Genomic DNA, 26661 nt, shown 5'->3' with positions numbered 1-26661 from the left:
GTGTGCTCTAGGGCAACGGTGTCTAGATGGAATTTGTGGTCCTGGCGACTGGACCTTTTTTGGAACACCATTATTTTGGTCTTACTGAGATTTACTGTCAGGGCCCAGGTCTGACAGAATCTGTGCAGAAGATCTAGGTGCTGCTGTAGGCCCGCCTTGGTTGGTGACAGAAGCACCAGATCATCAGCAAACAGTAGACATTTGACTTTGGATTCTAGTAGGGTGAGACCGGGTGCTGCAGACTGTTCTAGTGCCCGCGCCAATTCGTTGATATATATGTTGAAGAGGGTGGGGCTTAAGCTGCATCCCTGTCTCACCCCACGACCCTGTGTGAAGAAATGTGTGTGTTTTTTGCCAATTTTAACCGCACACTTGTTGTTTGTGTACATGGATTTTATAATGTCGTATGTTTTACCCCCAACACCACTTTCCATCAATTTGTATAGCAGACCCTCATGCCAAATTGAGTCGAAGGCTTTTTTGAAATCAACAAAGCATGAGAAGACTTTGCCTTTGTTTTGGTTTGTTTGGTTGTCAATTAGGGTGTGTAGGGTGAATACATGGTCTGTTGTACGGTAATTTGGTAAAAAGCCAATTTGACATTTGCTCAGTACATTGTTTTCATTGAGGAAATGTACGAGTCTGCTGTTAATGATAATGCAGAGTATTTTACCAAGGTTACTGTTGACGCATATTCCACGGTAGTTATTGGGGTCAAATTTGTCTCCACTTTTGTGGATTGGGGTGATCAGTCCTTGGTTCCAAATATTGGGGAAGATGCCAGAGCTAAGGACGATGTTAAAGAGTTTTAGTATAGCCAATTGGAATTTGTTGTCTGTATATTTGATCATTTCATTAAGGATACCATCAACACCACAGGCCTTTTTGGGTTGGAGGGTTTTTATTTTGTCCTGTAACTCATTCAAGGTAATTGGAGAATCCAGTGGGTTCTGGTAGTCTTTAATAGTTGATTCTAGGATTTGTATTTGATCATGTATATGTTTTTGCTCTTTATTCTTTGTTATAGAGCCAAAAAGATTGGAGAAGTGGTTTACCCATACATCTCCATTTTGGATAGATAATTCTTCGTGTTGTTGTTTGTTTAGTGTTTTCCAATTTTCCCAGAATTGGTTAGAGTCTATGGATTCTTCAATTACATTGAGCTGATTTCTGACATGCTGGTCCTTCTTTTTCCGTAGTGTATTTCTGTATTGTTTTAGTGATTCACCATAGTGAAGGCGTAGACTCAGGTTTTCCGGGTCTCTGTTTTTGGTTGGACAGGTTTCTCAATTTATTTCTTAGATTTTTGCATTCTTCATCAAACCATTTGTCATTGTTGTTCATTTTCTTCGGATTTCTATTTGAGATTTTTAGATTTGATAGGGAAGCTGAGAGGTCAAATATACTGTTAAGATTTTCTACTGCCAAGTTTACACCTTCACTATTGCAGTGGAACGTTTTACCCAGGAAGTTGTCTAAAATGGATTGAATTTGCTGTTGCCTAATTGTTTTTTGGTAGGTTTCCAAACTGCATTCCTTCCATCTATAGCATTTCTTAATGTTACTCAGTTCCTTTGGCTTTGATGCCTCATGATTGAGAATTGCTCTGTTCAAGTAGACTGTGATTTTGCTGTGGTCTGATAGGGGTGTCAGTGGGCTGACTGTGAACGCTCTGAGAGACTCTGGGTTGAGGTCAGTGATAAAGTAGTCTACAGTGCTACTGCCAAGAGATGAGCTATAGGTGTACCTACCATAGGAGTCCCCTCGAAGCCTACCATTGACTATGTACATACCCAGCGTGCGACAGAGCTGCAGGAGTTGTGACCCGTTTTTGTTGGTTATGTTGTCATAGTTGTGCCTAGAGGGGCATATGGGGGAGGGAATGCTGTCACCTGCAGGCAGGTGTTTGTCCCCCTGTGTGCTGAGGGTGTCAGGTTCGTGTCCAGTTCTGGCATTTAGGTCGCCACAGACTAATACATGTCCCTGGGCCTGGAAATGATTGATTTCCCCCTCCAGGATGGAGAAGCTGTCTTCATTAAAGTATGGGGATTCTAGTGGGGGGATATATGTAGCACACAGGAGGACATTTTTCTCTGTTAAGATAATTTCCTTTTGAATTTCTAGCCAAATGTAAAATGTTCCTGTTTTGATTAATTTAATGGAGTGAGTTAGGTCTGCTCTATACCAAATTAGCATTCCCCCTGAGTCCCTTCCCTGTTTCACACCTGGTCGTTTGGTGGATGGGACTATCAGCTCTCTGTAACCTAGAGGGAAACCAGTGGGTCCGTCTCCTCTATACCATGTTTCTTGCAGGATGACAATGTCTGCATTTCCGATTTCTTTGGTGAAGTCCGGGTTCCTGCTCTTTAGGCCAAAGGCAGATGACCTCAGGCCTTGGATATTCCAGGATGATATAGTGAAGGCTTTTTGTTCCATAAAGTGTCCAATGTTGTTGGTCGTGGTTTGGCCTCAGGCCAGTAAGTGTGAGCAGAGCCTGCTGAGCATCTGGTACATGCCGTTGGCTTGGGCGAGTGTAAGAGTGGGGGTTGGGCCTGTTTGCCCGCTCACTACCTGGGCGTATGTGTGACTTCCATGTTGATGCCCTCTTTGCGGGCAAATATATATGCAAATATCTTTGGCATTAACTTTCTCTGGTCTGGAGCTGTATTGTTGCGTCATTTGAAACGCTGCTTGATTGACAGCTAGGGGTTCTCCTGCGCATCAGTGTCCAAAAGACGATAGTGTTTAGCTACTCATAATTGATCAAGACATTTATAATTATTTTCACTTGACTTTTATTTAGTGTATTTTTGCCTAAGGTTATTTGGTAGTCTATGTTGTGTGATTTGTCTTTGTATGGGCCTAAAGTTCAATGAAATACAAACAGCAACCATAGACTACAAACATTTCCCACACAAATACAAATGTGGGTGTTTAGTGAATACACAAAATAATAACAAGACAGCCATAGCTGTACAAACAAACATACAATCACAACTCTCGTACACCTGTCCAGGTCGAACTGTTCAGTATGTCACCATCACCAGGCTGCAACACAGTCTCACAATCAATTCGTGGGCTGCAACACAGTCTCACAATCAATTCGTGCATATATTATTCAGATGCAATTGACTCAGATGCGCTTGTCCTATTTCTGGACTTCTATAAAGCCTTTGACACAATTGAACATTAATTTCTCTTTAGGTCTCTTAAACTTTTTAGATTTGGTGAAAATGTTATCAAAGTCATTCGCATGTTTTACAAAGATATAAATAGTTCTGTGCTACTAAACCTTAATACTTCCAAAAGATTCAGTATCAACAGAAGTGTACGACAGGGAGGCACAATTTCGCCTTTTTTATTAATTTTGGTTGTGGAACTTCTATCTCTAGATATTCTGAATAATGCACATTTGTATGGCTTAATCATTTTAAACAAAGAAATCAAAATCTCCCAACTGGCTGATGATACTACTCTTTTCTTAAGAGACAAAGACCAGGTCGCCCATGCCCTTAATACTATAACTGCATTTTCTATTGCATCAGGATTAATGCTGGATGTTTCTAAATGTGAAATCTTATGTTTATTTGACTCTGATGATAAAGAAATAGAAAATATTCCTGTAAAGGACTGTGTTAAATATTTAGCAATAAGTCTGTCAAAAACCCACTTAGTCAGACAACATTTGAATTTCTCTCCTAAAATTAAGAGAACTAAAAATATATTTAATAATTGGCTACAAAGGGATCTTTCTATACTTGGGAGAGTACTTCTGTCCAAGGCAGAGGGATTGTCTCGTTTTGTGTACTCCTCATTATCGTTATGTGTAAATCCAGCTACTTGTAAAGAGATAAGACCTTTCTTGACTTAATCTGGAAAAATAAGTCTCACAAACTAAAAAAGTCAGTTCTTTCTATCAAAAGAGTTGAAGGCGGTCTAGAAGTGTTGGATTTTGTTGACATAAATAACACTTTCAAGATAAAGTGGTCGAAAAAATAAATTAGGTTTCACCAACAAGCTTTAATGGCCTGGAAAATATGTTTCCTGCACAATTTTTCCCCACATAAAGCTCTTTTGTGGAATAATTCAGACATAACTGTAAGGAATAAGTCATTGTTCTACCCCAGCTGGCATGAGAGGAATATTGACTTTGTTCTTGATATTTTCGACAAGGGTAATATTCTCATATATGAACAATTTATAACATTGAAAGAGTTTCCAATACCTTTCAGAGTTTATTTCTGTGATCAAAGCCGTTCACAGTGGTCTAACTACACTTATGAAAACTCATCTTAATTTTGGGAATGATCACAAAGTTGATCCAGAACTCAGATTGGAAGGCATGGGCTTACTTGAGAGATCTTGTTGTAATAAATATATAAGACAAATTCTTCATTCACAAAACCAACTTACACCGAGAGGAAAGTTTTTCTGGAACATGCTTATGTAACAGTTGTTAAAGTACTGTGTGAATTTCACCAGGTTCATATATGAATATGTCATGTTGATTTGTTATTATGCATGCCTGCATCCTGGGAGTAGGGGAGTGTGTACTTACGTTTTGCCCTGCGTGCTCGTGCTCAAATCATTTTGATGCACTATGAGAGGTAGACACGCTTTTTCTGTCGTCTTCAGAAAAGTTTGAATATTTTAAGCACAAAGTCATACACACAGTGTTTTGTTCATGAATAATGTTGTATATTTAGATGTTACTCATAAGTATTGTTAAGATGTAATTGTACTTTTTAGGATGATATCAACATTCTGAATTCAACATGTGGTTAATAGCTAGCTAAGGTATTAGCAGGCTATTGTATGTGTGAACGATGGCTAGCTCCTCAAACGATCCCAGTCCCTTGTATTGTGCATCTGTTGTAGAAAGAGGCGACGATTCGCAGAACATATGTGCTCTACAAATGTTTTATTTTCTTTTGGATGCAGGTATGTGGTTTTATCTATGTAAAATATGTTATGTATAATAGGGAGAAGCTGTACTATTTTTTTGTATTCAAAAATCATTTTGATGCACTATGAGAGATGCAGGATGCAGCGAGTGAATTCTGCTTGATTAAAACTATCTGATCTCCAAAGTCCACGTTTATAGTCTCAATCAACCACACACAACGCAGAGTTACAGCGGTGCAGTACAGCACCGGTTACACTTATTCCTGACATTGTCTGGAGAAATGCATGGTTAAGGCCTTACAAATATTGTATACCAAACAAAGTTAAGGAAGTGCACTTCAAAATTTTACATAAGATATGTCCATGTAATTCTATGATATCCAAATGTGTGCCTATTGATGATATCTGTTTTTTCTACGAAAAAGAAGGTGAGAATCTGTCTCACTTGTTCTTTGAATGTAAATTTGTCAGCATTTTGGGAAAACCTTGCAAAATACTTATTTACCATTATGAACACTGCCTATGTTTTTGACATGAAAGATATAATATGTTACTATTGCAATGATAAAATTACACATTTTTCTGATTTAATTGAATTATCTTATTAAAACATTAACCCTAGTGAATAACAACAAGAATAACATCTTCCTGAATTATTATAATAAGATATTTTCAGAGTGAATACAATTGCACAAAAATAATATATTTTTAGTATTATTTTATTGATCTTTTTTGTATGTTTGAGTATTTTCTTGTTAATACCTTTGTTTTGTTAGACATGTTTGATGTAGCAATTTAAGTAGATTTTTGTATTGTGAATAAAAAAAATTAAAAAAGAAGAAAAAGATCTCGCAACAGTAACTAAGGGGCGCGGCTTGATAATGTCTCTATTATGACGTCACAAAGCATGCAGTTAAAAAATAGTCTTGTGTATTTTGGTTCAGTCATCGATATGGATGTGTATGAAGAAGTAGGTGTACCGGAGTTTGGTGCTCCTTGGCCTGCCATGACGATGCCCGACCAAGGAGTGATTGACCAATTTACCATTTTCTTCGCGCTTTTTCTTGGAGGACTAAAGGATGTAGGCCTGAGTACAAAACTAGACAAGGATATTTCCTGAACATAATGTGTGCCTGCTTGTATTGAAGTAGGCTAATAATGGTAGAAGTTTGAAGGGCTTGTGGCTGGTGTAGTCTATGGAGCTTAATGCAAATGTGAAATGGCTTTAGTTGAAAGAGTAGTTAAATAGCAGTGGTGGAAAAAGTACCCAATTATCATACATAAAAGTTAAGATACCTTAATAGAAAATCAAGTAAAAGTGAAAGTCACCCAGTAAAATACTACTTAAATGAATGTTTTTGGTTTTAAATATACTTAAGTATCAAAAGTAAATGTAGCCTATAAATCATTTCAAATTGCATGTATTAACAAAACCAGAAGGCACAATTTTCTTGTTGTTTTATTTTACGGATAGCCAGGAGCACACTCCAACACTTTTACAAACAAAGTGTATGTGTTTTGTGAGTCCGCCATCAGAGGCAGTAGGGATGACCAGGGCTGTTCTCTTGATAAGTGCATGAGTTAGACAATTTTCCTGTCCTGCTAAGCATTCAAAATGTAACAAGTACTTTTGGGTGTCAGGGAAAATGTATGAAATAAAAAGTACATTATTTAGGGCCTCCTAAAGACACAGCATCGCAGTGTTGCGGTATCACTACAGCCTGGGGTTCGATACCAGGCTGTGTCATTACCAGCCGTGACCGGGAGTCTCATTGGGCGGTGCACAATTGGCCCAGCGGGTTAGGGCAGGGTTTTGGGGAGGCTTTACTTGGCACATCTCGCTATAGTGGTGGGCCCGGGCGCCTGCAGGCTGACTTCGGTTGTCAGTTGAACAGTGTTTCCTCCGACACGTTGGTGCAGCTAAAAAGTAAAAGTACTTTAAAGTACTACTTGAGTAGTTTTTGGGGGGATTTGTACTTTATTAAAGTACTTTACACCACTGGTAAATAGTACCCACAGAGATCCTTTATGGTAATCTACCTTTCTACCTCACTGACAGTCCATTCCATCTGATGTGAATTCTATAATAAATGGTAATGTGACATTTGTTTGTTTGTTTGTCCAGTTTCTCTCCTCTCTAGAAGAGGAATGGTTTGGAGCAACCCATCCTGGAGTGGGATGGGAGCTCACTCTCCCTGCTGTCCTGATTTTTTTGGGTGTGATATTCCTATGGAGGACCGTCCTTGCGGTAAACCTTTTGTATTATTACCATGTTACAACGATTTTCATACACTTCAACTTCCTATGGAAATGAAAGGAATTGAGGGAAAGGCTCATTTTGCAGTTTGATTGATCTTCTAATGATGTATGATGTAGTCCATGTTTGAACGTTGTTCTCATTGCCTTGTCTCTGTTTCTTATAGATCAAAAGCAGGATACGTTTATGTGAGTTTTCCTACCTTTCATTAAGTAGCTCAGATGAGGATACGCAAGCTTTTTTACTTACATTTTATACAGTAGATTTAGCTCCTTAGTCATGCCTGAACCAAGACTAATTTCATATTCCCCTCTGTATCTCCAGTGACTGAGACACAGCTAAACGTGAAACTCGCCCAGCTATCGAAAAAGAAATGTGATATAATGATTCAATTGTCTGAAATGGAGATACTGGTACGTTTCAGAAGCTAAGTCAGACCTGGGACATTCTGGACTTGAATAACATATACTTTTCCATGATCATTGTAACTTCTGTTCTAAATCTGGTTGGTTTTAGTTGAAGGACTATGACTCGCGGGTGCAAAGGTCGGGGGCATACCTGCAGTAACATATACTTTTCCATGATAATTGTAACTTCTGTTCTAAATCTGGTTGGTTTTAGTTGAAGGACTTTGACGCGCCAGTGAAAAGGTTGAGGGCATGCCTGCAGTCCTCTCAGGAGGATAATCAGGAGCTGGAGGTAAGCAGTCCGAGAACTCTTATTCCTAAACCCCTTTAACTAGTTTCCCTGCCCTCTACAGTGTATGACCAATGTGTCATCAGGTCTAATAGACTGACATTGACTAATGTTTAGTTACTGGAAATGTATGGAGTTCTATAGGTGCAAAGTCAAATAACATCGGAAAAAGTATTTGAACTATTAACTCATGGTCAAAGTATAGTCCATTTTTCAATTTGTTTAATTGTCATGGTCAGACGTTTATCACACAGTTAACATTGAGCCCATCTCTTTTATCCCAAGGATATGAAGAAACAATGGGACATCAGAGCTGGAGAAATGGAGGCATTTCATCTACAACTCCAGGAGCGTGTTGAACGCATACAGAAACTGAAAGCTGTTGTAAGTCCATTACTGCTCAATCAAACTCACTCGTTTGGTGTGATGATAAAGAGATATCTTAATGGGGTTTATGTTATGGCTCCCAACAGTGGGGACTGATGGAACCACTTAAAGAACATCACGGTGGGGATGCCAGGATCTCTAGTGCCACCAACACCCAATCTACCGGTGAATAATTCACACAGTTTGATCAGCGTATAAAAAGTTTGCAAACGGTTTATCGACCTACTAAGTTTACTTGTCAGGATTGTTCGAGGGTAGAAGCATGCAGGGTTATCGACAACTAAATGTGCATTGATATGTTGATCAAATAATCACCTTTGTTACAGATTTCAAGAGTGAGGAAAACATTGAGATCGAGGTCACTGTGATGAAGGATGCAACCTTAGTAAGTTAATGTATAGTCTGTGTAAGCTAGGAGACATTTGGTTAAGTTTCTGAAATAAGTAGATGAAAAGAATGGGTGTGATTACATAAAGGACCCTCTTTTCAGTTTACCCCAAAACTGTAAATACTATAATATTTTACAATGGATCAGTAGTTTGCTGGCTCTAGCACTTAAACATGCAGAATCTTCTACAGATCAAATCCACACTGGAGGAGGTGAACAGGGGTCTTCGGGGTAGGCTATGTTACAAACACACAACATATGTCCCACCAGCCAGAATCACTTTATTCTGTATTGATATTTTCTTTACTTTACATGTATGTCTGTTTACTTTGCAACAGACACAAATTGGCAGCTTGAAGAGAAGAATGCCGCTCTACATCAAAAACTCCACAGCACTGAGAAGATGTATAGACAGACTCTAAACGAGCTGTAAGTGGATTTTGATATTAGTTTGATCATATTAGGATTTGTTCTCATTCACATGACATGTACATTGGTGTTTGTCTTTTCACAGGACCAAAGCCCTGATTCAAGGCAAACATGAGGAAAAGCAACATGTAAGTAAGCCTAAGACAGCCTGCCAAATACTGATCCATAACCGCTCAATAGTAAGCTAAACTACGAAGTACTTAAACCAAACCATACGCCCCAGCATCAACACTCATATTGGATCACATGTGATAGGATGTCTTTGCACACATTGCTAATTCAATTTTTGTTTTCTCCTCAGATTGACACGCTACAAGACAAAATCCAGACCATATCTGTAAGGAGATCATTCACTTTAAAGTTAGCTACTGTAGTTGCACTAAGGTGTTATTAGCTACGTTTTGCTAGTTACTCTGTCTTGCTGTACACTAAGATATACAGTGCTGCTTGAATGTATGTGAACCCTACAGGGCTGCTCATTATTTTGCTATAAAATAAACATATAAAATCCTTATCTAAACCCCAATTCGTAATAAAAACATTCCAAGTAAGTGACAGAAACCAAAAAAATATGATATATTTTCATTGTTTATTTAACAAAAGAGGTTTATTTAACAGAAACTCAGATTTGATGTGTGCAAAAATATATGAACTCCTTCAGTCAATAGCTTGTGGCACCTCCATTAGCAGCGATAACTTGGAGTAAACGTCTCCTATAGCCAGTAATCAGTTTCTGACATCTGTTTTGAGGAATTTTTGCCCACTCCTCCTTACAGAACTCAGCCAATTGAGTGAGGTTTGAGGGGTGTCTGGCATGAACTGCCTGCTTCAAGTCCTGCCACAGCATCTCGATTGGATTTAGGTCAGGACTTTGACTTGGCCAATCCAAAACACAAATCTTCTTTCTCGTGAGCCATTCTTTGGTAGATTTGCTTGAATGCTTTGGGTCGTTGTCTTGTTGGAAGCCCCATTTTCAGCCCAGCTTTAGCTCGTTGACTGATGGCCTGACGTTCTGTTCAAGAATCTCCTGGTATACCTCAGAATTCATGGTTCCCTTAATGATGTGGAGTCATCCAGATCCAGAGGAGGAAAAGCAGCCCCAGATCTTGACATTCCCACCACCATGCTTGACTGTTGGGATAAAGTTGTTTTGGTGGTAGGCAGTGTTGGGTTTTCCCCAAACATAGCGGTGTTGATTGTGACCAAAAAGGTCAAGTTTTTTTATTTTTTATTAATTGGTCCAGAGAATGGACTTCCAGAAACATTCAGGTTTGTACAGGTGGTCTCTGGCAAAGTTAAGACGGGCAGTTTGGTTATTTTTTGACAGCAGATGCTTCTTCCTAGCAACCCCCCCATGAATGGCATTTGGATTCAGTGTTCTTATTATTGAAGCATTCACAGTTAGTGGAGATGCAGCAAGGGAGGTCTGCAAATCTCTAGGTGTTATGTTTGGGTTTGCTTTTACCTGATTTATTATTGTTCTTGTGGCTCTTGGGGATATTTTGGAAGGGCGTCCACTTCCAGGCCAAGTTGCTGTCATGTTAAATGCTCTCCATTTGTAAATGATTTGCCTCACAGTGGACTGAGCTCAAATCTTTTTAAGATGTTTTTATAGCCTTCTCCCAGACTGATGTGCTCTCACTACCCTCGTCCTCTGAGATCTCCTTTCCTCTTGGCATGGTCTGCTTTGTATTCACCTGGATGGGTAACACCAAACTGACCAGGTTTCTTATCTTTATTATCATAGTCCCGCCCAAACTCTGTCCTAACGATCTCTCCTTTTATTGGTTCATTTGGTACCCAATTATTTACCACCTTATTCTACATACCTACTGATTTAACCAATGCAACTTGGGGTTCACTTATTTTTGCACCTGCACTAATTCCTTTAAAAACAAAAAATTATAGTACACGCATGATTTCTTCTACACCAACACATAGTATTGGTAAATATAAACCTGTTGTCAGATCAAAAAGACTGATTCTGATTAAGTTAAGATTTTATGGTAAATACTAAGAGAATCTGTAATTGAACAAGGGGATCACATACTTTCAAATAGTACTGTAATTCATTTATTCTCTTTAGCTGAAAGCCTCTGCTGCCGAGCATGCTCTGGCCGTGGAGAAGAATGAGACAGCGCTACTCTGCCAGAGGTGAGTCCAACAGTTAATGAATTATATTGAAATAGATTAGTGTCGGAGGCATGTCGAGTGCTAAAACTCGACTCTGGACCATGCATGCTGCCACGGTTTCGGGGGGTTTGAGTCACTACTCGGCGTCTGTCCGTGTTCTTCCTCTATGTCTTCATCCACATACCTGTCTCCCTAGACTCTACTTCCTACTACAGCAGGAGATCGGTCTCCTTTAAAAAAAAACGAAAGAAAAACAGATTATTGATGAGTGTACATCTGAATTGATCCTTTAGAAAGGAATTTCATCCCATACTTAACCCTAAAACGTCATTTACATTTTATGACACTAAAAGCTACAACCACAACCCCTTTTTGTGGTCAGTTGAGTGCTTATTCCACGCTCACGTGCTCGTCGGAACTTCCTACTTTCTAAGGAAATACGACTGTTTCATTCATGTGCTTTTTGGTTGGAATAATTATCCAACCAATACGATTTTAGATAGCTTGATAAACTAGCTGACGTTGCTCATAATTACATTAGCATTCTTAACATTGACAATATGGCCAAACTAGCTACTTTATCAAATTACAAATGTCGCCTATTTATCCATATTGACATGGTTGTAGTTGTCAAAAACGGATTTACTGTCATCTTTTGGTTTAAATGGTAAACGGTCAGTGGTGAAACGTCACAACTCGGCAAAAACTTTTCTCAGTTTTCCACTTGTAAATCCGATTTGGAGGGTCGTTCAAGTGAAAATTCATAGTTTGAACTCGGCATTTTCGATAACTATTATAGCACGTGAACGTGGCATTAGTCAAGATCTACCCTGTTAGGGACATTTTGGGCAGTCCTCTCTAAGAACTGTGATTTCTTTCTAGGATTGTTCAACTAACCTCAAAGAAGCTGAAAATAGGAATACCTGGGTTCCTGATCAAGAACATTCCCAAGCGCCCGAAAACAACCAAGACCAACAAGCCCTTCTTGAAGACCTGCAAAGTTCTGAAAGCTTTCAAAGCACTATTCAAGAGATGAAGGCAATGCATACAATTTTACATTTGGTGCAATTATTCTCAGGACACGGGGTGAGGCAGAGTACAATAAATAAATCCAGATGCCTTATTCCATCAAACAACTGCAAGAAGTCTTCTTTAAAATCAACCAAGCTAAATTGGACACGTGTTTTATGTAATTTATATGGTAGGTCTCATTAGATATCATCCAACTCTTTAAAAATGCCTTTGTATGCAGGTTTCTGCTCTGTTGCCATTAGGTAAGATACAACTCCATGGGGCTTACCTGCCAAGAACTCCATGGAAGCCACATAACCCATCATTTACTGTAGGTTCCTGTAGGTTCATGCTCTACAACATTCGCAGAGTACGACCCTGCCTCACGCAGGAAGCGGCGCAGGTCCTAATCCAGGCACTTGTCATCTCCCGTCTGGATTACTGCAACTCGCTGTTGGCTGGGCTCCCTGCCTGTGCCATTAAACCCCTACAACTCATCCAGAACGCCGCAGCCCGTCTGGTGTTCAACTTTCCCAAGTTCTCTCACGTCACCCCGCTCCTCCGCTCTCTCCACTGGCTTCCAGTTGAAGCTCGCATCCGCTACAAGACCATGGTGCTTGCCTACGGAGCTGTGAGGGGAACGGCACCACTTGTAAAGTGGTTGTTCCACTGGATATCATAAGGTGAATGCACCAATTTGTAAGTCGCTCTGGATAAGAGCGTCTGCTAAATGACTTAAATGTAAATGTAATTTACCAAAGCCAAATGGTAGGCTATGATGAAGTCTATTATCTAGGTCTCCAGGGCTATTTTGGCGACGGGAAACCCCCACGTGAAGGTCGATTTGTCCTCACTTTGCAACCCAGACTCTCTTTAGGGACCTGAGCTGCCCAAGAAACCAAAACATCTGGACATTTTAACAGCCGTAGATGGTTCACTTGAATGCTTTGTGCAGAAGCACGAGAAGGACAAGAGTGGACGAATAGATGTCCAGGCGAATTAGCCTAGAAACAAAGGGAAATGTAGGCCTATACTAATTTATGAAAATCAGAACAAATCCTCTTTCTCGTGAGTGTTGCGGGTGTAAACTTATCTTGCATAAACTTATCTTGGAGGATTGCATACGGGTAAATTAATGTATTTAAATGTTTCACTCAAGTACGAGAAGAACAAGAACAACATTTCCCCAACACATTAGATTTGTGCAGGGTAAATACTCATGATAATGGCATTTAAAAAAAATATTTTAACAAGATGTATAAGCCTACTTTGGGGAAACGAATGACTAAATATATATCCTATAGGGAAATAAGAAGGAGACCCAACAATATAAGTGAAATTCAACAATGTGCTTTAGTAACAACAGAGACTCACTGAGTCTGCTTCGTCACACAGTATAATAAGTGTTTGACTTAAATCCATAAAGGCATCCATTGGGTTTAACATAAAAACTGAAGTTAATTGCCTATTAAAGAGGGCACGTTTAAATACAGATGCTCTGGTGTCTGGTCCCTTACGGACTGTTAGGCCTATACATTTGATTCCTATCTGATGTGTGTTCATACCACTCAAGATTTTATGTTGAGCACTTGTTGAGCACTTGTAGGCCTATGTTACTGAGTTGGTTGTTGGAAATAATTTTGTATGCAGTTAAGAATAAACATATTTAGGCCTACCTGTTATTAATTTGCATGGGAGGGTTGTGTATAGGAGTTGACAAATAAATAATTACATTTTTTAAATGAATTGAGTGTTTCCAAATTAAAACTAACTAGCCAAACTAAATGTGTTATTTTTGTAATCAGAACCTTCAGCTGCTGGCTAAAGAATTATGATAATTAGGCCTATGATACAATAGTTGGTGCGTCAGCTTGTCAATCAAGAGCCCATCATTCCTTGACAATGGGTTTAATTTTATCATCTGTGTCAACACAGTTTGAGATCATTTTGACCCGTAGGCCTTCCATCCATGTCACGAATATCACCGAAGGTGGCTCCCCTTCCCGTTCGGGTGGCGCTCGGCGGTCGTCGTCGCCGGTCTACTAGCTGCTACCGATCCCTTTTTCCCTTTTCGTTTTGTTGGGTCTAATTGGTTTCACCTGTTCCTTGTTTGGGTTTTTTGGGTTGGGGTTATTTAAGTTCAGTAAGCCCGCCTGTGTTCGTGCGGGATTGTTTTGCTGTATTTGGTATAGGAGTGTCTCTGTTTTTGGATTGTCCGCTGTACAGCATATGTGCCCGTGTAGTAAATTTTTTGGGAGTGTTTACGCCTGTGTTCGGCGTCACCCCCTTTGTGCGCGGTTATTGTACGGAATAAAGTGTTTTTCCGAATCCTCTGCTCTCTGCACCTGACTCCACACCCATCACTCTACGCACCGTTACAATCCATTTCAATGCGGAAATGCGCTTTGCTGGAAGAAAAAAAAACGTGTCGGACTTCACAACAGTAACTAAGGGGCGCGGCTTGATAATGGCTCTATATTGAAGTAACAAAGCATGCAGTTAAAAAATAGTCTTGTGTATTTTGTAGTTCTTTCTTTTTTAATGCAGGAGTTCGTTTTCAATTCACTCAATATTGTTAGTCTGAATACTAGGGGTTTGAGAAATCCTACAAAAAAGAAAGCTTTATTTTTATACTGTAAACACAGTAACGCAGATTTTGTCCTTCTTCAGGAAACTCATTCGGGTGGAAGTGATTTGAAATTTTGGAAAGCACAATGGGGAGAAATGGCCTATTTCAGTCATGGATCAAATCATTCTGCTGGTGTTTTGACACTTATTCACAAGTGTAAAGGTGACATTCTAGAATCCACATCTTCACAAGACGGCAGATGGGTCATAGTAACTGTTAAACTTAAATGCTATTTTCATCATCTGTAATGTATACGGACATAACTCACATGCTCCTAATAAGACCCTTTTTACCCAATTTACCAGGAAAGTACAGGATTTAAGCAACAAATACTCAGAGGCTTTTCTAATTATTTCAGGGGATTTTAATGAAACACCTGATGCATCTGCTGATCGTTTTCCTCCTAGAACGAGTCAAAACCCTCAAAATAGTTACATTATCATTACATTATGCAAGGATCTCTGTGTTGAGGATGCCTGGCGTTATTTCAATCCGGATGCTAAGGGTTATACCTGGACCAACAAAACTATGTCACTTAAATCTAGAATAGATTTATTCCTAATTTCCCCTTTTTTGTTACAATTTGTTATAGATGTAGATCATCATTTGGCTCCCTTTTCTGATCGTCACTTGATTTCCCTGAATTTACAAGCTACTAAAAAATCCAGGTTGCTACAAGGGAGCAGAGCAGCAGCCTGGAATGGCATCAGCTCAGGAAAATGAGAATAACATCCTCTCGTTTCCGAGAGGTTTGCCATGTCCGGGGAGAGACCTCAGCTGACCACCTAGCTGAGCGAATGTTCAAGGGGTCTGGTATGCAGACCATGGAGATGAAGAGGGGGCTCGCCATGAAGCCAGTGGCTGTACAGGAGTACTTCACACTGAAGAATGTTAACTTCTTTCCGTGTGGCTTCGTAGTGCACCCAGATGCTCCGTGGTTAGGATCCTCTCCAGACGGCATCATATTTGATCCCAGTGTGAGACCACACTTTGGACTCTTAGAGGTCAAGTGCCCAAATGTTCCAAGTTATGTTGACTGCCCTTACCTGAAGATACAGAAGGGAGAGCTGAAGTTGAAGAGATCTCATGCTTCCTACTGGCAGGTGCAAGGTCAAATCCTTCTCACAGGTTGTAGCTGGTGTGACTTTGTCATCTGTGCACAGAAGGACATCCTAGTTGAAAGGATATATAAAGATCTACAGGTTTCAAAAACTATAAGAGAGAAGGTTGACCACATTTATTTTTACCACTACCTGCAGAAGTGTCTTATCTCGCACCTGAATGGATCCCCTGCATGGGTGCCAAGTTTAGTGGTTTTATGAAAAATAAGTATTGATGTTCTTGTGAAGAAAACTACAGTAGAATAGATTTGTTTAAAAATATATATATTTCAGCAAATGTTCAACAGTTCAGTTAATCAATTACACATCTCTGACATTGTATTCAATCTTGCATTCTGGCTATTCTGTGTTTACTTGATTTCTTTCCCCCACCCCTGTTACTCATTGCCTAATTAAAGCCAATACAAGCTCCACACAAACGATTGATACATGTCGTAGATAAACAAATGATTATTTTGCTGCTAGAAAATAAGCACATGTACATTTACACTGGCTTGGCCCATGCGCTGGACCGGATCAGAGACGGCACAGTCCATTGGCAGCGCACCTTGTTCTTCATCCCCCTCAGTTGGAGCAGGAGGTTCAGTCTTCTTTCCCAAACACCGGGTCTCTTTTTAATGTGCCAGTTCCACGCGAAGACAGTAGGAACAAAACCTCTTTTTAGGTATTGTCGCCCCCCAATTTTTCCCTCAACAAAGTCACTTTCGACGAAATGTGTACTACACACATTTGTGTGTTTGGTGACTGCAAAGTTGTCACGACGTACTGCCACCAACCACCGTTTTCTGAGCTCTACATCGACCGGGAAACGATGGATTTGGAAGAAACTGAACACAGAGGCACTGAACAATGTTCATTAGCACCTCCTTCGCGGGGCTGTAATTTAAACGTAGTCATTGCGAACTATTTCAGTCAGAAATGCATCGATGATAGCTGGTAAGCTAATGATAAAAACAATAGCAGAACTCGCTCCGGAAGTCATCAACCCGATCGGAAGTAAAATAGAACGTTGGAGGCGGTATAATGCAGAGCCTATTGAAGAAGTTAGAGAGGCTCTGAATTCAATGAAAAAAGGGAAATCACCTGGCCCTGATGGCCTGTCAGTTGAATTCTATAGACAGTTTTGGGAGTTACTAGAAGACCCGATTTTCAATATGTTTCAAGATTGCATTAATAATGGGGAAATGGTCTCCACTATGAAACAGGGCATTATTTCATTGATTCCGAAGCCCGATAAAGACCCTTCTCTCATTGACAATTGGAGACCAATTACTTTATTAAATGTTGATGACAAATTGATTGCTATGGTTTATGCCAAAAGATTAAAGAAAGGAATAGATACCATTATAAGTGAGACTCAAACAGGATTTATGAAGGGCCGTCACATAAGCTCTAACATTCGTTTAGTCTTGGACCGTATAGATTATTCAGATGCAATTGACTCAGATGCGGTTGTCCTATTTTTGGACTTCTATAAAGCCTTTGACACAATTGAACATGAATTTCTCTTTAGGTCTCTTAAACTTTTTGGATTTGGTGAAAATGTTATTAAAGTAATTCGCATGTTTTACAAAGATATAAAGAGTTCTGTGTTACTAATCCCTAATACTTCCAAAAGATTCAGTATCAACAGAAGTGTACGACAGGGAGGCACAATTTCGCAATTTTTACTCATTTTGGTTGTGGAACTTCTATCTCTAGATATTCTGAATAATTCAAATTTGTATGGCTTAACCATTTTAAACAAAGAAATCAAAATCTCCCAACTGGCTGATGATACTACTCTTTTCTTAAGAGACAAAGACCAGGTCGCCCATGCCCTTAATACTTTAACTGCATTTTCTATTGCATCAGGATTAATGCTGAATGTTTCTAAATGTGAAATCTTATGTTTATTTGACTCTGATGATAAAGAAATAGAAAATATTCCTGTAAAGGACTGTGTTAAACATTTAGGAATACATCTCTCAAAAAAACACTTAGACAACATTTGAATTTCTCTCCTAAAATTAAGAGAACTAAAAATATATTTAATAATTGGCTACAAAGGGATCTTTCTATACTTGGGAGAGTACTTCTGTCCAAGGCAGAGGGACTGTCTCGTTTTGTGTACCCCTCATTGTCGTCATATGTAAATCCAGCTACTTGTAAAGAGATTAATAAGACCTTTCTTGACTTCATCTGGAACAATAAGTCTCACAAACTAAAAAAATCTGTCCTTTCTAACAAAAGAGCTGAAGGCGGTCTAGAAGTGTTGGATTTTGTTGACATAAATAACACTGGTTGAAAAAATGTTTGATCAATACTGATTCAATATGGTATTTCATTCCAAATAATGTGTTTAATAAATTGGGAGGTCTTCAATTTTTACTGAAATGTAATTATATTTCTGAAAGATTACCTGCTAAATTAGGTTTCACCAACAAACTTTAATGGCCTGGAAAATATGTTTCCTGCACAATTTTTCCCCACATAAAGCTCTTTTGTGGAATAATTCAGATATAACTGTAAGGAATAAGTAATTGTTCTACCCCAGCTGGCATGAGAGGAATGTTGACTTTGTTCTTGATATTTTTGACAACAAGGGTAATATTCTCACATATGAACAATTTATAACATTGAAAGAGTTTCCAATACCTTTCAGATTGTTTATTTCTGTGATCAAAGCCGTTCCAAGTGGTCTAACTAGACTTATGAAAACTCATCTTAATTTAGGGAATGATCACAAAGTTTATCCAGAACTCAGATTGGAAGGCATGGGCTTACTTGAGAGATCTTGTTGTAATAAATATATAAGACAAATTCTTCATTCACAAAACCAACTTACACCGAGAGGAATAAAAAAATAAAATACTGCAAAGTTACCTAGGTGCTAGAAGCACGGCTGCCCTATCTATGTGCGCCATTATCTGTTTCTGGAACATGCTTATTCCTGACATTGTCTGGGAAAATGCATGGTTAAGGCCTTACAATTATTGTATACCAAACAAAGTTAAGGAAGTGCACTTCTAAATTTTACATAAGGTATATCCATGTAATTCTATGATATCCAAATTTGTGGCTATTGATAATATCTGCGTTTTCTACAAAAAAGGTGAGAATCTGTCTCACTTGTTCTTTGAATGTAAATTTGTCAGCATTTTGGGAAAACCTTGCAAAATACTTATTTACCATTATGAACACTGCCTATGTTTTTGACATGAATGATATAATATGTTACTATTGCAATGATAAAATTACACATTTTTCTGATTTAATTGAATTATCTTATTAAAACATTAACCCTAGTGAATAACAACAAGAATAACATCTTCCTGAATTATTATAATAAGATCTTTTCAGAGTGAATACAATTGCACAAAAATAAAATATTTGTAGTATTATTTTATTGATCTTTTTTGTATGTTTGAGTATTTTCTTGTTAATACCTTTGTTTTGTTAGACATGTTTGATGTAGCAATGTAAGTAGATTTTTGTATTGTGAATAAAAAAAATAAAAAAGAAGAAAAAGACCTCGCAACAGTAACTAGGGGGCGCGGCTTGATATTGTCTCTATTATGACGTCACAAAGCATGCAGTTAAAAAATAGACTCTTGTGTATTTTGGTTCAGTCATCGATATGGATGTGTATGAAGAAGCAGGTGTACCGGAGTTTGGTTCTCCTTGGCCCACCATGACGATGCCCGACCAAGGAGTGATTGACCAATTTACAATTTTCTTCGCGCTTTTTCTTGGAGGACTAAAGGATGTAGGCCTGAGTACAAAACTAGACAAGGACATTTCCTGAACATAATGTGTGCTTGCTTGTATTGAAGTAGGCTAATAATGGTAGAAGTTTGAAGGGCTTGTTGCTGGGATAGTCTATGGAGCTTAATGCAAATGTGAAATGGCTTTCGTTGAAAGAGTAGTTAAATAGCAGTGGTGGAAAAAGTACCCAATTGTCATACATAAAAGTTAAGATACCTTAAAAGTGAAAGTCACCCAGTAAAATTCTAACAAGTACTTTTGGGTGTCAGGGAAAATGTATGCCTCCCCATAGGCGCAGCGGTCTAAGACACTGCATCGCAGTGTTGCGGCATCACTACAGCCTGGGGTTAGATACCAGGCTGTGTCATTACCGGCCGTGACCGGGAGTCCCATAGGGCGGTGCACAATTGGCCCAGCCAATAGGGCAGGGTTTTGGGGAGGCTTTACTTGGCACATCTCGCTATAGTGGTGGGCCCGGGCGCCTGCAGGCTGACTTGGGTTGTCAGTTGAACAGTGTTTCCTCCGACACGTTGGTGCAGCTAAAAAGTAAAAGTACTACTTGAGTAGTTTTGGGGTGATTTGTACTTTATTAAAGTACTTTACACCACTGGTAAATAGTACCCACAGAGATCCTTTATGGTAATCTACCTTTCTACCTCACTGACAGTCCATTCCATCTGATGTGAATTCCATAATAAATGGTAATGTGACATTTGTTTGTTTGTCCAGTTTCTCTTCTCTCTAGAAGAGGAATGGTTTGGAGCAACCCATCCTGGAGTGGGATGGGAGCTCACTCTCCCTGCTGTCCTGATTCTTTTGGGTGTGATATTCCTATGGAGGACCGTCCATGCGGTAAACCTTTTGTATTATTACCATGTTACAACAATTTTCATACACTTCAACTTCCTATGGAAATGAAAGGAATTGAGGGAAAGGCTCATTTTGCAGTTTGATTGATCTTCTAATGATGTATGATGTAGTCCATGTTTGAATGTTGTTCTCATTGCCTTGTCTCTGTTTCTTATAGATCAAAAGCAGGATACGTCTATGTGAGTTGTCCTACCTTTCATTAAGTAGCTCAGATGAGGAGAAGCAAGCTTTTGTACTTAGTCAAGCTCCTTAGTCATGCCTGAACCAAGACTAATTTCATATTCCCCTCTGTATCTCCAGTGACTGAGACAAAGCTAAACGTGAAACTCGCCCAGCTATCGAAAAATAAATGTGACATAATGATTCAATTGTCTGAAATGGAGATACTGGTACGTTTCAGAAGCTAAGTAAGACCTGGGACATTCTGGACTTGAATAACATATACTTTTCCATGATAATTGTAACTTCTGTTCTAAATCTGGTTGGTTTTAGTTGAAGGACTATGACGCGCCAGTGAAAAGGTTGAGGGCATGCCTGCAGTCCTCTCAGGAGGATAATCAGGAGCTGGAGGTAAGCAGTCCGAGAACTCTTATTCCTAAACCCCTTTAACTAGTTTCCCTGCCCTCTACAGTGTATGACCAATGTGTCATCATGTCTAATAGACTGACATTGACTAATGTTTAGTTACTGGAAATGTATGGAGTTCTATAGGTGCAAAGTCAAATAACATCTGAAAATGTATTTGAACTATTAACTCACGGTCAAAGTATAGTCCATTTATCAATTTGTTTAATTGTCATGGTCAGACGTTTATCACACAGTTAACATTGAGCCCATCTCTTTTATCCCAAGGATATGAAGAAACAATGGGACATCAGAGCTGGAGAAATGGAGGCATTTCATCTACAACTCCAGGAGCGTGTTGAACGCATACAGAAACTGAAAGCTGTTGTAAGTCCATTACTGCTCAATCAAACTCACTCGTTTGGTATGATGATAAAGAGCTATCTTAATGGGGTTTATGTTATGGCTCCCAACAGTGGGGACTGCTGGAACCACTTAAAGAGCATCACGGTGGGGATGCCAGGATCCCTAGTGCCACCAACAACCAATCTACCAGTGAGTAAATCACACAGTTTGATCAGCGTATAAAACGTTTGCAAACTGTTTATCGACCTACTAAGCTTACTTGTCAGGATTGTTCGAGGGTAGAAGCATGCAGGGTTATCTATAACTAAATGTGCATTGATATGTTGATCAAATAATTATCTTTGTTACAGATATCAAGAGTGAGGAAAACATTGAGATCGAGGTCACTGTGATGAAGGATGCAACCTTAGTAAGTTAATGTATAGTCTGTAAGCTAGGAGACATTTGGTTAAGTTACTGAAATAAGTAGATGAAAAGAATGGGTGTGATTACAGAGAGCACCCTCTTTTCAGTTTACCCCAAAACTGTAAATACTATAATATTTTACAATGGATCAGTTGTTTGCTGGCTCTAGCACTTAAAAATGCAGAATCTTCTACAGATCAAATCCACACTGGAGGAGGTGAACAGGGGTCTTCGGGGTAGGCTATGTTACAAACACACAACATATGTCCCACCAGCCAGAATCACTTTATTCTGTATTGATATTTTCTTTACTTTACATGTATGTCTGTTTACTTTGCAACAGACAAAAATTGTCAGCTTGAAGAGAAGAATGCCGCTCTACATCAAAAACTCCACAGCACTGAGAAGATGTATAGACAGACTCTAAATGAGCTGTAAGTGGATTTTTATATTAGTTTGATCATATTTGTTCTCATTCACATGACATGTACATTGGTGTTTGTCTTTTCACAGGACCAAAGCCCTGATTCAAGGCAAACATGAGGAAAAGCAACATGTAAGTAAGCCTAAGACAGCCTGCCAAATACTGATCCATAACCGCTCAATAGTAAGCTAAACTACGAAGTACTTAAACCAAACCATACGCCCCAGTATCAACACTCATATTGGGTCACGTGATAGGATGTCTTTGCACACATTTCTAATGCAATTTTTGTTTTCTCCTCAGATTGACACGCTACAAGACAAAATCCAGACCATATCTGTAAGGAGATCATTCACTTTAAAGTTAGCTACTGTAGTTGCACTAAGGTGTTATTAGCTACATTTTGCTAGTTACTCTGTGTTTTGCTGTACACTAAGATATACAGTGCTGCTTGAATGTATGGGAACCCTACAGGGCTGCTCATTATTTTGCTATAATATAAGCATATAAAATCCTTATCTAAACCCCAATTCGTAATAAAAACATTCCAAGTAAGTGACAGAAACCAAATAAATCTGATATATTTTTTAACCATTTTTTTTTTAACAAAATAGGTTTATTTAACAGAAACTCAGATTTGATGTGTGCAAAAATACATGAACTCCTTCAGTCAATAGCTTGTGGCACCTCCATTAGCAGCGATAACTTGGAGTAAACGTCTCCTATAGCCAGTAATCCGTTTCTGACATCTGTTTTGAGGGATTTTTGCCCACTCCTCCTTACAGAACTCAGCCAATTGAGTGAGGTTTGAGGGGTGTCTGGCATGAACTGCCTGCTTCAGGTCCTGCCACAGCATCTCGATTGGATTTAGGTCAGGACTTTGACTTGGCCAATCCAAAACACAAATCTTCTTTCTCGTGAGCCATTCTTTGGTAGATTTGCTTGAGTGCTTTGGGTCGTTGTCTTGTTGGAAGACCCATTTTCGACCCAGCTTCAGCTCCTTGACTGATGGACTGACGTTCTGTTCAAGAATCTCCTGGTATACCTCAGAATCCATGGTTCCCTTAATGATGTGGAGTCATCCAGGTCCAGATGAGGAAAAGCATCCCCAGATCTTGATATTCCCACCACCATGCTTGACTGTTGGGATAAAGTTGTTTTGGTGATGGGTAGTGTTGGGTTTTCGCCAAAGATAGCGGTGTTGATTGTGACCAAAAATATAAATTTTGGATTAATTGGTCCAGGGAATGGACTTCCAGAAACATTCAGGTTTATACAGGTGGTCTCTGGCAAAGTTAAGACGGGCAGTTTGGTTCTTTTTTGACAGCAGATGCTTCTTCCTAGCAACTCCCCCATGAATGGCATTTGGATTCAGTGTTCTTATTATTGAAGCATGCAGTTACCGGAGATGCAGCAAGGGAGGTCTGCAAATCTCTAGGTGTTATGTTTGGGTTTGCTTTTACCTGATTTATTATTGTTCTTGTGGCTCTTGAGGATACTTTGGAAGGGCGTCCACTTCCAGGCCAAGTTGCTGTCATGTTAAATGCTCTCCATTTGTAAATGATTTGTCTCACAGTGGACTGAGCTCAAATCTTTTTAAGATGTTTTTATAGCCTTCTCCCAGACTGATGTGCTCTCACTACCCTCGTCCTCTGACATCTCCTTTCCTCTTGGCATGGTCTGCTTTGTATTCACCTGGATGGGTAACACCAAACTGACCAGGTTTCTTATCTCTATTATCATAGTCCCGCCCAAACTCTGTCCTAACGATCTCTCCTTTTATTGGTTCAGTTGGTACCCAATTATTTACCACCTTATTCTACATACCTACTGATTTAACCAATGCAACTTGGGGTTCACTTATTTTTGCACCTGCACTAATTCCTTTAAAAACAAAAAAAGTATACTACACGCATGATTTCTTCTACACCAACATATAGTATTGTTAAATATAAACCTGTTGTCAGATAATAAAGACTTGATTCTGATTAAATTGAGATTTTATGGTAAATACTAAATAAATCTGTAATTGCACAAGGGGATCACATACTTTCAAGTAGTATTGTAATTCATTTATTCTCTTTAGCTGAAAGCCTCTGCTGCCGAGCATGATCTGGCCATGGAGAAGAATGAGACAGCGCTACTCCGCCAGAGGTGAGTCCAACAGTCAATGAATTCCATTGAAATAGATTAGTGTCGGAGGCATGTCGAGTGCTAAAACTCGACTCTGGACCATGCATGCTGCCACGGTTTAGGGGGGTTCGAGTCACTACTCGGCGCCTGTCCGTGTTCTTCCTCTCTGTCTTCATCCACATACCTGTCTCCCTAGCCTCTACTTCCTACTACAGCAGGAGATCGGTCTCCTTTAAAAAAATGAAAGAAAAACTGATTATTGATGAGTGTACATCTGAAATGATCCTATAGAAAGGAATTTCATCCCATCCTTAACCCTAAAACGTCATTTACATTCTATGACACTAAAAGCTACAACCACAACCCCTTTTTGTGTTCAGTTGAGTGCTTATGCCACGCTCACGTGCTCGTCGGAATTTCCTACTTTCTAAGGAAATACGACTGTTTCATTCATGTGCTTTTTGGTTGGAATAATTATCCAACCAATACGATTTTAGATAGCTTGATAAACTAGCTGACGTTGCTCATAATTACATTAGCATTCTTAACATTGACAATATGGCCAAACTAGCTACTTTATCAAATTACAAATGTCGCCTATTTATCCATATTGACATGGTTGTAGTTGTAAAAAACGGATTTACTGTCATCTTTTGGTTTAAATGGTAAAAGGTCAGTGGTGAAACGTCACAACTCGGCAAAAACCTTTCTCAGTTTTCCACTTGTAAATCCGATTTGGAGGGTCGTTCAAGTGAAAATTCATAGTTTGAACTCGGCATTTTCGATAACTATTATAGCACGTGAACGTGGCATTAGTCAAGATCTACCCTGTTAGGGACATTTTGGGCAGTCGTCTCTAAGAACTGTGATTTCTTTCTAGGATTGTTCAACTAACCTCGAAGAAGCTGAAAATAGGAAAACCTGGGTTCCTGATCAAGACCATCCCCAAGCCCCCGAAAACAACCAAGACCAACAAGCCATATTTGAAAACCTGCAAAGTTCTGAAAGCTTTCAAAGCACTATTCAAGAGATGAAGGCAATGCATACAATTTTACATTTGGTGCAATTATTCTCAGGACACGGGGTGAGGCAGAGTACAATAAATATGCCTTATTCTATCAAACAACTGCAAGAAGTCTTCTTTAAAATCAACCAAGCTAAATTGGACACGTGTTTTTTTTTTTGAATATTTTATTTTTGCATTTTCCAATTAACAACATTCAAGACAAACGTGAAAAGATATTAGACAACAATAGGACAAAGTGACAGTAACAGATGAGCGTAACAGAGAAAGTAAAAATCAAACAAATCATAATTATATATACCAACATACAGTAAAAAAGATTATAATGAGACCTTGGATCATATGGTCACCTGCCGTAGGCTACATATTATACATTACGTGTGAAACATTATATAAGGATAATATAGAGATTCATTCAATGTGATGTGGGGGGAGATTCTCCATATAGTCAATAAAAGGTTGCCAAATTCTGTAAAATGTATTTAACTTATTCCTCAAGCGGTAAGTAATTTTCTCCAGTGGGATACAACTATTAACTTCTGATAGCCACATTGCAACTGGCAGGGGGGAATCCAATTTCCATTTCGAGGCGATACATTTCTTGGCAATCGCTAGCAATATTTCTGTTAGCTTTATAGCATGGCTTTGCCTAAGATTGGTGTTAGTAAAGTTGCCCAGTAGACAGACCTCCGGGTCTAAAGGGAATGCAACCCCATGAATTGAGGATATGGTATCGCATACCCCCTGCCAGAAACCGTGTAGTTTTGAACACTGCCATGTGGAATGGAGGAATGTTCCTTCATCTGAGCCACATCTAAAACATAGGGAGGAGATATCAGGGTTGAACTTGTGCAGTCTAGATGGGGTGATATAGAGCTGATGGAGGAAATTAAACTGGATCAGTCTGTATCTGGAGTTCAATGTGGATGTAACGCCATCCCTGCATAGGTCACTCCATAGACCCTCATCAAGATCAATACCCAGATCTTTTTCCCATCTAAGTCGGGGTTTATCTAGCCCAGGAAGTGTTAGTCCTGACATAAGAGCATCGTAAACACGGGAAATGGTCTTGAACAGTGGTTGGTCTGCGTGGCAGAGTTGTTCAATAGGTGACATCTTAGGTAGGTTCCATTGTCCCTTGAGAGACACCCTAATAAAGTTTCGTAGTTGTA

At 39.2% G+C, this 26661-nt stretch overlaps 2 protein-coding genes across 11 annotated transcripts in view; one reads left to right on the top strand and one right to left on the bottom strand.

The window, feature by feature from the left end:
• LOC139547599 (coiled-coil domain-containing protein 158-like) lies at nt 1-25966 on the top strand. 3 transcript variants are annotated; one of them, XM_071356533.1, is made up of 14 exons: nt 1-4941; nt 7031-7153; nt 20731-20752; nt 20874-20962; nt 21066-21143; nt 21426-21524; nt 21614-21692; nt 21854-21912; nt 22105-22144; nt 22252-22342; nt 22422-22464; nt 22636-22671; nt 24419-24486; nt 25346-25966. In XM_071356533.1, exons 1-14 carry the CDS (start codon nt 4936-4938, stop codon nt 25497-25499), a joined length of 987 nt encoding a protein of 328 aa, XP_071212634.1. In that variant the 5' UTR covers nt 1-4935; the 3' UTR covers nt 25500-25966. The 3 variants fall into 3 exon arrangements, with proteins under 3 accessions (XP_071212634.1, XP_071212633.1, XP_071212635.1); XM_071356532.1 differs by lacking the exons at nt 20731-20752; nt 20874-20962; nt 21066-21143; ... (7 more) ...; nt 24419-24486; nt 25346-25966 and adding exons at nt 7329-7350; nt 7487-7575; nt 7784-7861; ... (7 more) ...; nt 11149-11216; nt 12078-14534 and having other exon boundaries at nt 7-4941; XM_071356534.1 differs by lacking the exons at nt 1-4941; nt 7031-7153 and adding an exon at nt 19880-20555.
• LOC139547600 (golgin subfamily A member 6-like protein 22) overlaps nt 1-26661 on the bottom strand; it is a 39987-nt gene that overhangs the window by 4288 nt on the left and 9038 nt on the right. For 4 of the 8 annotated variants that reach the window (XM_071356535.1, XM_071356536.1, XM_071356539.1 and 1 more), the window contains exon 3: nt 15882-15988. The gene's annotated coding sequence lies outside the window, so the exon portion shown is untranslated. Of the gene's footprint in view, nt 1-9930; nt 11426-15881; nt 16008-16438; nt 17186-24496; nt 24696-26661 lie in introns of those variants that run through there. The other 4 variants (XM_071356537.1, XM_071356538.1, XR_011669558.1 and 1 more) reach the window with 4 other exon arrangements.

This window comes from Salvelinus alpinus, chromosome 21 (genome assembly GCF_045679555.1).
Source record: "Salvelinus alpinus chromosome 21, SLU_Salpinus.1, whole genome shotgun sequence".
NCBI lineage: Eukaryota > Metazoa > Chordata > Actinopteri > Salmoniformes > Salmonidae > Salvelinus > Salvelinus alpinus.
The sequence above is the reverse complement of the archived record's forward strand: the minus strand, read 5'-3'. Positions and strand labels throughout refer to the sequence as shown.

What these genes read in the sequence shown, in the direction of transcription:
- LOC139547599 (XM_071356533.1), top strand. An exon ending in CAAAAGCAGGATACGTCTAT is followed by an intron (nt 20,753 to 20,873) that starts GTGAGTTGTCCT and finishes CTGTATCTCCAG; the next exon opens with TGACTGAGACAAAGCTAAAC. An exon ending in TGTCTGAAATGGAGATACTG is followed by an intron (nt 20,963 to 21,065) that starts GTACGTTTCAGA and finishes GGTTGGTTTTAG; the next exon opens with TTGAAGGACTATGACGCGCC.